The 14,520-nt window shown below is 38.5% G+C and overlaps 2 protein-coding genes across 6 annotated transcripts in view; one reads left to right on the forward strand and one right to left on the reverse strand.

Moving 5' to 3' along the window:
- Nucleotides 1–442: 442 nt before the first annotated feature.
- On the reverse strand, nucleotides 443–9,765 carry LOC141497751 (uncharacterized). The gene is made up of 2 exons (XM_074200538.1): nucleotides 8,651–9,765; nucleotides 443–5,047 (listed from the first exon to the last, which is right to left on the reverse strand). The coding sequence occupies exon 1, from the start codon at nucleotides 9,530–9,532 to the stop codon at nucleotides 8,876–8,878; it is 657 nt and encodes a 218-aa protein (XP_074056639.1). The 5' UTR covers nucleotides 9,533–9,765; the 3' UTR covers nucleotides 443–5,047; nucleotides 8,651–8,875.
- The window catches only part of ESCO1 (establishment of sister chromatid cohesion N-acetyltransferase 1), a 66,348-nt gene continuing 60,864 nt past the window's right edge, over nucleotides 9,037–14,520 (forward strand). For 4 of the 5 annotated variants that reach the window (XM_074200532.1, XM_074200536.1, XM_074200535.1 and 1 more), the window contains exon 1: nucleotides 9,037–9,169. The gene's annotated coding sequence lies outside the window, so the exon portion shown is untranslated. Of the gene's footprint in view, nucleotides 9,170–9,339; nucleotides 9,685–14,520 lie in introns of those variants that run through there. The other variant, XM_074200534.1, reaches the window with a different exon arrangement.

A 14,520-nucleotide genomic window follows, 5' to 3' on the forward strand; every position in this document is an offset into this window, starting at 1 on the left:
GGCCTAGGAGTCCAGTGTCTGAGGCCCATTCGAACTTCAGTGCCAGTGCTCTGGTCACTGCACCAGCAGGTCACTTGAACCCCTCTTTTTTCCCACCCTGTTAAAATGGATGAACTCAGCTGCAGCCAGCATTTTTTTGGGTAAACTTTAAAATTTGTTTTAAGTTTAAATACAAAATGAATGGGGCGGTTAGGTGGCCCAGTGGATAAAGCACTGAGTCAGGAGTACCTGGGTTCAAATCCAGTCTCAGACACTTAATAATTACCCAGCTGTGTGGCCTTGGGCAAGCCACTTAACCCCAGTTGCCTTGCAAAAACCTAAAATAAATACAAAATTAAACTGTTATATACACATCAGAACATGCGAGGATTCAATATTTTTTTTTATTTTGAGTTTTACAAATTACCCCCCCAATCCCCCCCCCCCCCCACAGAAGGCAGGCTGTAGTCTTTACATTGTTTCCATGGTATACACTGATCCAAATTGAATGTGATGAGAGAAAAATCATATCCTTAAGGAAGAGAGGATTCAATATTAAAACGGTATATTTCCATTTAAAGAAAAATTTTGTAATAAATACTGCACATTGTTTTCAAAGTTGCCCAGCTTTTCTTTGCTTCCTTGTTGGTTTTCTTTTATTCTCTACTCAGCATTTTTGCTTTTTTCCCCCTCCCCTCCCTCCTCCCAACCCTAAAGACGGCTATAATTAAGTTAGGATAGGGAGATAGACAGATATAAACACAGATATTACACATATACACTCATACATGTAAGACTGTACTATACTTATTCCCACTCGTCCCCTTCTTTGAAGATGAAGAGCTTCTTCAAAATTCCAAGTCTTAATCCGGTCTCAGACACTTAATAATTACCTAGCTGTGTGGCCATGGGCAAGCCACTTAACCTCATTTGCCTTGCAAAAAAAAAATCTAAAAAAAAAAATCCAAGTTTTTCCATCTTCTAAATTATCCAGCACATCATTTCCTATACCACAAGAATATTCTAACCCAGTCTTGTTCTAAGAGATTACCTATAAAATTTTCCCCAAATTTTCTGCATTCTTTCTATTCCTGGCTACAAGAGATTTTAAATTTTTATTTAAAGTAATCAAAATTATCCATTTTACACTTCAACAATGCTTTCATAGTTTATGGTCTGATACTACTGAATCTCTATTTTTTTAACATCTTTTTTCCCCTTGTTTCTTTGAAGTTCCAGCCTTTTTTTTAACCAAATGAACTTTATTATTTTTTAAAGTTAAGATAATACTATTAGGAAAATAGATTAATTAGGTAAAATTGTCATTTTTTAAATTATTTTGGCTATCCATGAACCATAAATATTACTTCATTTATTTAAATCTGACTTTATATAAAAAAAGCATTTTGTTAATTCATATAGCTCTTGTGTTTGTTTTAGCAGAAATATTCTCAGGAATTTTATACTGTCTAGTTATAAAATGGTCTAAAACTATTATTTTGGACATATATAGTTTCCTTATTTTTCTATTTTAATTAAATCTAGTTTAGCTTTAACTTTGTCTTACATCATGACTCCTACCCCTGCTTTTTTTTTTAACAAAATAAATTCTACTCCTGCCTTTTATTTTATCATGTTTCTTGAAAGTAATATATTTTTGAATTCAAATTTTTAATCTGTTATCTATTTCCATTTTATGGGCAAATTCATACCATTCACATTCTAGTCTTATAATTATTTGTTGTATATTTTTCTCTTCTTCCTATTTTTACTCATTATCCTTTTCATCCTATTTACCTTATGCTTCCTCTATTTACTCCTGCTACCTTGCCCTCTTATTCCTTAATCTACCCATCTCTCTAATACCTTATCCTCTTCCCCATTCCTTTGCCTTCATTTCTTTCTTTAGATTTTATACCTTTCTAGATAGGTATATAAATATCTTTAACCCATTCTCAATGTTTCACCACTACCTGCCCCCATTAGCTTTTGACTTAATTTTTCTTTTTATGCCTCAGTCATATGAGATAATCACTCTTTTTTAATCTCTCCCTACAGTTTGTTTTAAGAATCACCCCATCATAGTCACGTCTTTTCTTTCATACTGCCCAAATATTGATGGCAGTTGTAAAAGTATTGTTTCCTCATCTTTAAAAAGAGGGAGTTAGACCAGTTGTCCTTGAGTTTTCTTCCAACTCTAAATATGACATCATAGGCAACAGAAGGCAAAACTGAAAGCCTGGCTACAGTGGAAGGTTCTTGGGAAGAGTGGTAGGGATTTTTGTTTTTGTTTTTTGTTTTTCATTTTAAAGGTTTTATTTATTTATTTTGAGTTTTACAATTTTTCCCCTAATCTTACTTCCTTCCACCCCAATCCCAGAAGGCAGTTTGCCAGTCTTTACATTGTTTCCATGGTATACCTCGATCCAAATTGAATGTGATGAGAGAAAAATTATATTAGGGATTCTTTTTTAATGGACTAAATCTAATTTTAACCTTGTAGAGATGCATGTGTAAACTACACAAATGACTGGACAAAACTACCTATGAAGATCAACAACTGTAATATAATTTCTTGTCTTAAAGAATTATCTTGTGTACGGAGAGGTTAAGTGGTGTAGCCAGAGTTCATAGTCATATGTCTGGAAATAAAATTAATGAGGTGGTGGAGGATTTCAGAAGTCCTTGAATGCCTGTGTGAGGAGTTTAGATAGTACTTGTGAGACAACTGAGTAACTGCATCCTATTCCCTGGCAGTGCAGCACTTTCTCTACTATATCATTTAATTCAATAAATATTTTTAAAGCATCTACAGAGCTAAGCATTGGAGATACAATAAAAAGGCAAAAGACAGCCCCTGCCCTCATGGGAGAGCATCATGCCATCAAATATATACAAAGTGATCAGGAAAAGTAGGAAATAGGTGGTGCAGTAGATAGAAAACTGGCCCTGGAGTCAGGAGTACCTGAGTTCAAATCTGACATCAGACACTTAATAATTATCTAGCTGTTGTGGCCTTGGGCAAGCCACTTTAACCCTATTTGCCTTGCAAAAACCTAAAAAAAAAAAGAAGTAGGAAATAGTTAATAAATGAGAAGACATTGGAATTAAGAGGGGTTGGGGAAGGTTTCCAATAAAAGAGATTTTTAGCTGAGACTTAAAAGGAAGCCAGGGTGCTCATAGTCAGTGAATAAGGGAGAGTATTCCAGGCCTGGGGAACAGCACAAATCTCCCTTACAAAATTCTAATAAAATAGATTTCAGTCTAGGGGTTCTGTGGATGATTCAACATGGCCTGCTTGAACTGAGTTAGCTCCCAGAAGAGCCTCGTATTTTGGACATGATCAATATGGAATTTTGTTTTGCTATGCATATTTGTTAAAAAGTTTTTTGTTTTCCTTTTTTGATTGGAGGATGGGAGGAATAAAGAAGAAAAGACAAATGCTTATTAAAAAAAGATGACAATATTTGCCTAAGTTCATACAGATATTAAGTAGTAATTCACATTTTGAACTCAGGCCCTTTGACTCCAAAATCCCATGCCCACCACAGTGGGCAAGGTCATCAAAGGAGATGAACAGAAGGGCAGTAAGAGCTATGTGGGCTTCTGTGAGTCAGAGTTTGGGGAATCTCAGTTTCTGTATCTGTAAATGAAAGGGTTTGGACTTGATGGCATTTGGGGTCACTTTCAGTTTTAGTCCTATGATTCTGAAGCCCTAAGATCCTGAATCCATTTGAGTAGGAGGGGAGACCTTGGGACATCATCTCTCAAATTGGGAGTGGGGGAGGCCTAGACATTATCCTCCCAACAGAGACTCAAAAACACCTGAAGGCCAGTGCTGAGGAAATTATTAGCAGACCAAGGAACATCTGGGGAGGAGGTTATCTGTGATTCTGTCACAGGAGAAAGGAAGTATGTAGGTTAGAAAGGAAGTGTGTAGGTTAGAAACTGACTTAAACACGGCAAGTTGGAGATAACTAGTAAGGAACTTCTCCCCAGATGCAGATCTGGGCTCTCAGTCAGCCATCTGGAGGGGAGGGGCCCATTTGATGAGTAAATAGGGATCACACATACTTGGAGCACCCGAGACCTGACAGAACCAATCTATAGGTTCCTTTAGGTTGCCATTCTGGGCAACACTCAGTACACCTTTATATACAGTGGAAAATTGAAGGTAGTTATATTCATGACATACCTTTCCAGTCTTATATCTTAAACTCCCTATGTACTCTTCAGTCCAGTGACAACAACTTCTTTGTTGTTCTTGAAACAGATCCTGGGTGCTTCCATTGATTGTCCCCTATGCCAGAAATGCTTTCCCTCTTTATCCCCACCTCCTGGCTTCCCTGACTTCTTTGAACTTTGACATTTTCAAAATGCTTGAATCTCAGAACAGCCTTTTGAAGTAGCTACAATTTTCTTCATTTTAAAGACAAGGAACCTGAGATTGAAAGATTAAATAACTTGCTGAGTCACAGAGCCTATTAAATAACTGAGGCAGAAGTAGAACTTTGGTCTTAAGGATGAACTTAAGGGAGAACCAATGACTCAGTGCTGGTGGAGGGAATGACCATCTAGTTTCTTTATTCTTTCAGGGAAAAAAGATGGACATTTAATAAAATGGGGGATATTCAAACTTTCCTGATTCAATAAAACAGTTGAACACAAAATTGAGGTGGGGGGGGCTGTTAGCAGTGAAATTCCTGGACGAGTGCAAGACTGAATCAGAGGGAAAGTATTTGCCAAAAATGTTTTCCTTAATCAGGAGCATGTTGGAGCTTCAAAGAGGAACAGATACCCTCACAGTTCCAAACATAAATGAGGGTAACAATCCAACAGCATTATTTCCATGACTGTCTGGGCAGTTTCTGGGAAACCAGTTTTTGGGTGGGGTGAAATATGGTTGCAGACCTGAGTAGAACCATTCAATCACTTTATTGATGATGAAACCATTGGGAAACAGGTTAGCTATACCATGTTGTTACAAAGTTGTTCCAAAGGACTCCCACAGCATCCAGATATCCAGAAGTCTTATTTTCTGTTAAATCAGGTCAAAGATGAAATGGTTCTGGAAAAAGCAGTAAGAAGGAGATCTTTGCACAACACTTCCCTCACTATAACAAACATAATGTGCAAGTCATGTCATCATGTATGATGATATGGTCCTCTTTGAGGCTGAAGAACAACTACTGTGACAACCTTTTTTCTTCTTTTTGTAAGGCAATGGGGCTAAGTGACTTGCCCAAGGTCACACAGCTAGGTAATTATTAAATGTCTGAGATCAAATTTGAACTCGGGTCATCCTGACTCCAGGGCCACTGCTCTATCCACTGTGCCACCTAGCTGCCCAACTACTGACAAGTTTCAAGAAGTGGTTCATTCCACTTAGACCTACTTAGTTGCTAGGCTGGTTTCTTTTCTGCCAAGCCTAAATGTGCTTTAACTACTAGTCCTTGTTCTACTCCCTGGGGTCAAACACAACAACAGTTGATCCCTTCTTCAAATTCTTGAAAAAATTACCATGCCTCCAAGTCTTCTTTTCTCCATGTTAAACATCATTAGTTTCTTCAGTTGATCCTGAAAGACCCTTCAAAGATCTTCAAAGATTCATAATCCTGGTCTCCCCTGGAGACTAGATTATTAGTGTTCTTAAAACAGTCATTCACAGAACTGAACACAGTTCTTATATGACCTAATCAGGACAGTAATTTTCTCAAAGCTATGCTTTTCTTAATGCAGGACTAAGCTGCATTCTCTTTTTTACTGCCATTTCACCTTTGGCTGACTCAGATTGAACTTTGAGCCTACTAACTTGCCATCAGATATTTTTCAGACAAACTGCTGTTTGTCTAAAATTAGAACCTTAAAAACAAAAGTTAAAATAACACAATAAAGAAAAATGGATTAGACATGAAGTTTTATTTCTCTGGAATTTTACCCAGCACCATTGTTTAACCATTTAGGGTCACACTGATAATCATGAATCCCCAAACCTGTCCTTGTGAAGTTGATTTTTGGAAGCCAAGTGTAAGACTTTCCATTTAGCCCTACTGGGAGTTCATCTTAGATGTTCCAGTGCCCTAGCTTCTTAAGACTTTGCATTCTAACTCTATTGTCCAGTGTCCAGTGTCATTCTGTATCATTTACAAGTTTGATAAGCACACCATTTGTGACTTTTAACTATCACTGATAAAAGTGCACAGTGCAAGATTATGAATTCATGGAAATATTTTAAGTATTTGGAGTTTTATAGTTATGTTTTGAGGGAAGCTAGGTGGTGCAGTGGATAGAGTACTGGCGAGGACAGGAGTTCAAATCCAGCCTCAGATATCTGACACTTACTAGCTGTGTGACCTTTGTCAAGTCACTTTGCCCTAATTCCCTCCCATCCATGGCCATTTTCAGTTATCCTGATTCATATCTAGATACCAGACCCAGATGACTCTGGAGGAGAAAGTGAATCTGATGACTTAGCATAGCACCCTTCACTCAAATCTAATTCACATCTTGACATGGCATCATCTGTCTGATATCATGGTCTTCTTTAGATATTCTAGTGCTCAGCAGCAGCAGCATCATACATAATCTCATTTAGTTGGTATCTATTGAGTTTCAAAATAATATAGTTGGGTTTTATAAATTCTATTTATATTTTTATAGATGAGAAAACAGGATCAGAATATTGTGTTTAAGTTCATGGGAAGAAGGACTTGTGCCCAGGAATTTCAGAAAATATGAGAAATGAGGATTTTATCATCATCCAACTATACTGAGAACTTGAAGTTCTCATGCATATAATCCAAAATAATCCTGAATAAATTATTGAAAATTGGCTAGAACTTCAGTGATAGTAAGATTTTTCACATAATCAGATTTAAATCTTTATTTTTGTAATTTGTAAAGAGTGGAGTTAATTTTAAATTAGAAATGTAGCCACACTAATAATGTGCTATTTGTGAACCTTTCCTATAATCATTAACATTTAAATGGTTAATTTACTTTTCATGGAATATTCAACATTGAGCTAAAATCCCATCTTCTGCAGGTCTTTCCTGAGTTTCCCCCTCACTCCCTTCCTTCTAAGATTACCTAAGATTTGTGTATGTATTATTGGAATGTGAGGTCCTTGAGAGCAAGAACTCTATTTTTGTCCCATTAGTTGCTTAATAAATGTTTGTTGACTGACTAGTAAGATCTAATGTTGATAAAAATTATGAACAGCCTGACAGTTAAATGATTTTTTTAAGTTTTTTATTATTCAAATTTTTATTATTCAAATAAAAGTGAATGGAGTGGATAGAGAGCCCTAGAGTCAGGGCTGATTTCAAATCCGACTACAGACACTTAATAATTACCTAGCTGTGTGACCTTGGGCAAGTCACTTATCCCCTTTGTTTTAAAAAAACCTAAAAAAAAGTTAAAAAAAAGTGAATGGAGAGTCCTATAAGGAAAATAGTGAATGTAAAAATCAGAATTTGCTTCCAAGAAATTGAATTTATTAATCCATCAATTGTTTCAAGTTATAATTTATTCTTGAGACTTAATATAAAATATAAGACTATAGGTGAAGCTAACTTATAGCAATTTTATTCATTCATTAAGGATAATTTGAGAAAAATGAGATGTGAAAGTACTTTGAGTGGGTTTTTTTTAAAGTAAAAATATTTAAGGTTTTAAATTCAGAATAATAAAAAGTCAAGACATTTTTAAATTTTGGGATTTTCATACCTTATTTGTATTTTTATATCATGTGCATGTTAATATACTATCAAAATGTCAATAGCATATAAATTATATCAATAAAATATTAGCACATAACTGACATTTAAATGCTTTCATTTTTGCAAAGCCCTTTCCATGTATTATCTCTATCTCATCATGTCAAAATACTATTTCCATTTTATATGTGCAAAAATTGAGGCTCAGAGAAATTAAATGATTTGATCTTAGTCAAAAAATTATCAAATCAGAAAGAGGGGGGGAAAATCAGATCCCTTCCTCCTCCAAAACTAGAAACTTTCTATTACACCATTTAACGTCATAAATACTCAGGGCTGGGTCTGTGCCACACAAAGACTCTGAATGGATTCTTATTTCAGCTCAGGGGACTCAGATCAGTCTGGTCACCTCCACTGACCCAGCCCAGCAAGGCTACAAGCATATTTATTTTTGGAAGGAAGGGCCCGAAGTGGGAAACCTGGGTTAAAGTTAAAATCTCTAGGATTGTGTAGAGAGGAGTTTCACCAGGTATGCACACACATACACACATACATACATACATAGATGTACCAGGCATGTCTTTCTCCAGCCCAACGCCGCAGCTAGGTGGTACAGTGGACAGGGCAGGCCTGAAACTTAGGAAGTTTGCGTTGGAATACACTTTGCTACACTTCCGAGGATGGTGACCCTGGGCAAAGCACTTCGCTTCTTTCCGCGTGTCTCCATATGTGTACAACGGCAGGAAAAGTAGCAGCACAGGGCTGTTGCAGGGGTCAAGTAACACGTGGAAAGCTTCGCAAGGCTTAAAAAGCGCTATGTAAATCATGTTATATAGTCATGTATAATTATATCTATGAATATATATAAATATATATATGTATATAGCTCTGTATATGTATGTACACACACACACACACACACACAGACACACACACACAAACACGACAGTGACCTTTGCGAGCCGGACGGCCGCGATGGGGGCAGCACAAGTCGGCCCCGCGCCTTCACTTTCAACTTCCTTTCCCGGTGTCTCCTGTTGGGGGCGCTCGCTGGAGAGGCCCCCCCCCCCACGTCACGCCTGCGCAGAGAAGCCTCGGGGTGCCGGGTGGCTGGAAGCCGGGCGCGTGGGTGGCGGGCGTCTCGCGTGGCGGCCATCTTTAGCGCCTGGTGGAGGCGGTCAGCTGACTGAGGTCTGCCGGGGCGAAGACGAGTCGCCGCGCAGGCGCACGCCGGAAACTTGCAGGTAGTTTTCCATCTGACTAGCGAGGGGGCGGGGCCCCGCCGCCGTCACCGCCGTCCGGCGCGCCGCCGTCGCCGTCGCCGTCGCCGTCGCCGGAAGTTTGGGGTTTGGGCGCCCGGGACGAGCCGTAGCGGGAGCAGCAGCGCCGCGGCCGCCCCGGTCTGGCTGCCGGTGCCCGGATGTGAGGCGACGCGCCGGCTCCCGTTGGAAGCCCTGCCGAGGATGACGAAGGTGCGCCTCCTTTCCTCCCCGGCTCCCCCCGGGCTGGGCACGCGCGGCCCCAGCCGCCGCTCCGCGTGTCCCCCGGGCGGCAGCCGGCTCCCGGCGCCCGCCTCCCCCGGCCGCTCCACCTGCCGCCGCCGCCGGCGGGACGGGCGTCCGGGGGTCCGGCCTGGAGCTCTCCCCTTCCCGCGGTGCTGGGCCCCAGCCCGTGAGGCGCCCCGGGTGTCGGGGCCGCGGCCCCGAGGAGGCCTCGGCTGCCCCGCGGCTTGGGGCAGGGTCGGCGGGGAGAGCCGGGGAAGTCGGGGTAACCGGGGGTTCCCCGAGCCCCGAGGAGGGGACTGAGGGCCCCGCCGCCGACCCGCCCGTGCACATTGTCTTTTGGAACCAAGTTAAACCGCTGGAATGGGGAACTAGCTTTCTGTCATTCGGATGAGATTGTACCTGAGCTGGGGATCCAGAGTAACGTCTCAGAAATACTTGGTGGCCGCACTTAGGATCCGAATTAACTGGTAGTCCTGCAGAAAGTATGTAAAGAGCACTCGGGAAGGCAGGGTAGGGGGGAGGTGGCCTCGGCTGGTAGCTGGTGTGTACTTAAAACTGCATCACAAACCGGGTGGAGAAGAGTGGGGAATGCTAGAAGACAGCCTTTCAATGAAAAATACGTGACTGTAACCTATTGTCTGTGTCATTGGAATTTGGAATGGGAATAGAATTGAAAATATTTGCAAGTTGGCAGATTAGGACTTGAGAATTAGGAGTGAATCATAATATTTTTCAGCAATATAAAACAAGGCTGTATTCAGTGTTGGAAATAAGCCGTGACTCTTTCTATTTATCTCGTTAAAATAAGGACAGACTCTTCAACATTCTCAACTTTTCTCAACATTCTCTTTTCCTTTCCCCGCTTTGTAGACTTTCTTTATTGTCACTTTGCAGTTTTGTGAGGTATATTTGGAAGAGGTAATATTGTTCTGGACAGACAGAATACCCAGTGTGAATTCAGTTCACACCTACAATTTTGGGAAAGTCATTCTGCTGGTCACGGTTTTCTTCCACTTATAAATATTTAATCAACCAGTCATTCAGTCAGTTAGCAAGTGTTTCTGCACTAAAAACAAGTTCAGTTCAGTTATAGAGAAATTTGTAATTCTGTTTCTCCATATTTTAAGTTGGATTTGTATGTTAAGTAATGCACTGAAATTAGTTTTGAACATGCAGAAATGTTTTTATCGAAGTAGTGAAAGTGAATCAGGAATAGTTACCATGGCTATGCTATGCCTACTTAGAATACCCATCCTAGATGTTCACCTGGACTATTTGTGCCCAACCTCTGATAGAGCATTCCAAGCTCATATTGGGCTGATCAGGCACAGTTGGAGACATTTTGTCTCATAAAATGATTTCATTTTTATCTTCTTCAAGAACTACTCTAACTTTCTAAGAGGAAATATTCTGTGCTTTCATGGACATATGTAATATTGAGTATATTATACTGAAAACCTGTCCTTAGATTTGGATAAACTAGGCATTCACTCATTTTGCAAAGGATAACTGAGACCCACAGAAGAAATGTTATTGCTCAAGCTTTGTCACAGCTAAGAGTCTAATGCTCAGTTCTTCTAATTAGTACTCTTAACCTCATGCTGTCTTTTAGTTTGCATATTCTAAATGGTCATATTCTTTGTAAGGTTCTGAATGATTTTTTTTTGTAGAATGCCAAATTCAAATAATAGCCATGTTGCAATCCCAAATTTCAACTTAAAGAGAAACCTCTAAAATTCCCTGAGGAGGAAGCAGTAGGACCATAGGACCATTTCTGTTTGGGAATTGTTCGTGGTATTTATCAGCAAGCCCTGTGGTCTTGGTTTCTTAGACCCATTTGCTACTTCTGGTTTCTCTGCTATACTGTGGACTTAAATCGATATGGGTAAGAAAAGATTGAATATGCCACTAGTTGTAATGATTGTAAAAGGGAAGGCTAATTAGCAAATTTTTAAAAATCAAGGCCATAAATATGACAAGACCTTTTCCACAGGAAATATTATCATGGGTTAGTCTCATTTGAGACTCAAATGAGACTTCATTTCTTCATTCTGTCATCGTTTGGAAATAATGAGATTAAGGTACTTTCCAAGAAATTTATACATTTTTTATAATTCAATAACAGATACTACCAAATGACTGGAGAGTAGGCTAGGTCAAGGTAACAAATATTTAAGAGTTGACAAGTGACAAAATATTGACCCTAGACCTTGAAATGTGTACACATTCCATTTGACTGGCTCTTGGAAACCATCAGGAAAATTCATTATCTGGATTCCTTTTATAGATTTCACTTATGCCTGACTTTTTTGATCTAAAGTCTGATGACTTCATTTAGACTTATTAACAGAGGACTAAGTTGGGGAATCCAGTTAGATTCTTTTCTGAGCCTAGTTTTGTTTTTGTGTTTTGTTAAATGGTGGTATGGAGCCTATCCATTAGTTTGTCTTGGAAGATACTGCAAATGGATAATGACCTGGAGTGAGAATTGACGTGATTACCTGTGGGAATTTCAGTCCTTTTAATAACTACAAGGCATCTCATTGATATAAAGACTTATCATTTAAAGTCAATATTTTTCTCATTTCACTACAAGTTTGGGATTGCCATAGTCTCTGAAAAATTAATATTGCAGGTTACTCAAAGGACACTAGAGAGGGACATGGTGGGAATGAGTAGGCTTCTGTATACTGTCGTGAAGACATTATCATAAAGTTATATGAGGATTTGAGTGCTTGTTCTCTATTAATATCCAGGAAAAGCAGCATAATCTAGAAGGCCCCCAAGCTCGCTTTTCTCTCTAACCCCCTTGGTTGATTCCCCAAGAAGATTTATTGAAGGATATGAGAAAAAATAACTTAAGATGAGAAGGGTGAATGGATGTGTTATGAACTGAATCCCTGGAAAAAAAAAACAATCGAATGAGATCACATCAAAGTATGATGTAAAATGGGGATAACATGTAATACCCACTCACAAGATTGTTGTAACTGAGCAGTTAATTCAAATCAGCTCAAGTTAAAATGTTTTATTAATATTACTTTTCTTATTATCAGTGTAATGTGCTTAAATTTGAAAAATATATGTAATTTATTGGTACGAATTTCTATAAATCTTTTTTTTAAGAAGTCTTAGGTCATAAGGTATTTATTATTGACTGATGAGGGCTTGCTTGCATAAGCTTGTACTAATGGGTATAATATATTAAGGTATAAGGAGTGTTAGTTAAGCTTAACGTGTTTTCTTGTTCTCTGTTGACAGTTATCTTAAGAGAATTGGAAAAATGCATGACTTTAACTAGACCACATAACTGTTCCAGTTTCCCCATTTGAAATACAGTTGGCTAGTAAGATAATTCATGTTTCTATAGAGTATAGGTTTACAAAGAATTTGCCTTGAGGTAACTGAGTAAGTAGTATTAGTATTAGTAGTACCTTACCAGGGAGGGGGGAAATTCTCAGTTCAGATGATCTGTTTATGGTCATAAAGGATAACAAATATAATTATTTTTAATGAAACAATATTTTAATTTTGAGCTTTTTAGTTGGACATATAAAGTGTAAGGGTGAGGTCTTTAAACAAAATTTCATTATTTGAGCCAGAGTGACAAACTTAAATTATTTATATACAGGTAATTAAGTCTATATTAAATTTCCTATTGATTGAAACTGGGGGAAAAAAGACACCATTCCTGCTGTTTCCATTTCCAAAGGATTTCCCAATTTTAAATGGCTTTTATTCATGTACCAACAATTTATTTACTGTTCTTCACTCAAGTGGAGACTTGGTATGACTGTTTAAAATTTTATAAGCAAGTGTAGCCTGTTTGTCTGATTATCAGCTATACTTTTTCTCCAAATTTGTCTTAGAAGTACTCAGATTTCATGCTGAAGAATCAGCATTATTTTTCAAGTTTATAATTACTAAGTGAGGAAGAGTAATTTCAAAGTAATATAGAAATTTTAAGAGCACTGACAACCAAGTTAAGAGATGGCACCTGTATTGATCAAGGCATATTGAGAACTGACAAGCTACTTTGAGGTGGGATCAATTGACCTACTTCTCTTTGTGTCCTCAGAATCTGTTTTTATGTTATTTTTAATATCTTGGGCTGACTTCTATTATAGAATTTTAAATCTAGAGATCCTAATTATCCCTTTTTAAAGGTTAATTTTTTTTCCTTTTGTAAGTTTATGAGTTCCACATTTTTCTTTCATCCTCCTTTCCATTAACCCCCCCCCCCCCATTAACAATCTGGTAGAAGTTGTATATGTACAGTTGTCTTTAACATATTTCCACATTAGTCATGTTGTGAAAGAGGGATTAGAACTAAGAGGAAAAAACCATGAAAAAGAAAGAAAAAACAAAGGAAAATTTAAAAAGAGAATATAGTATTCTTTGCTCTGCATTCAGACTCCATAATTTTGTTTTCTTTTGGTTTTGGATGTCAGTGTCATTTTTCATAATGGCTCTCTCAGTATTGTCTTTGATCTGATGATCTGTTGATCATCATACAATGTTGCTGTTATTGTGTACTATGTTCTTCCATGCTTTTCTAAAGACTAACCACTCAGGGGCGGCTAGGTGGCGCAGTGGATAAAGCACCGGCCCTGCAGTCAGGAGTACCTGGGTTCAAATCCGGTCTCAGACACTTAATAAATTACCTAGCTGTGTGGCCTTGGGCAAGCCACTTAACCCCGTTTGCCTTGCAAAAAAAAAACCTAAAAAAAAGATTAACCACTCATGATTTCTTATGTCTTTTTTTTTTTAGGTTTTTGCAAGGCAAATGAGGTTAAGTGGCTTGCCCAAGGCCACACAGCTAGGTAATTTATTAAGTGTCTGAGACCGGATTTGAACCCAGGTACTCCTGACTGCAGGGCCGCTGCTTTATCCACTATGCCACCTAGTCGCCCCTACACTCATGATTTCTTATAGAACAATTCCATCACATTCATATACCATAACTTGTTCAACCATTTCCCAATTGATGAGTATTCCATCAATATTCAATTCTTTGCCACTACAAAATATTCTTGTACATACATGTGGATCTTTTCCCCTTTTTATCTCTTTGCGATACAGACCCATTAGTGATATTGCTGGATCAAAGGGTATGCACAGTTTTATTACCCTTTGGTTGAAGTTTCAAATTGTTCTCTAGAATAGTTGTATCAGTACACAACTCCACCATCAGTGCATTAGTATCCCACTTTTCCCACATCCTTTCCTTTTTTTGTCATTTTAGCCAGTCTTATAGGTGTGAGGTGATATCTTAGAGTTGTTTTAATTTTCATTTCTCTCTAATCAATAATGATTTG

Source organism: Macrotis lagotis, chromosome X, assembly GCF_037893015.1.
Source record: "Macrotis lagotis isolate mMagLag1 chromosome X, bilby.v1.9.chrom.fasta, whole genome shotgun sequence".
Taxonomy (NCBI): domain Eukaryota; kingdom Metazoa; phylum Chordata; class Mammalia; order Peramelemorphia; family Peramelidae; genus Macrotis; species Macrotis lagotis.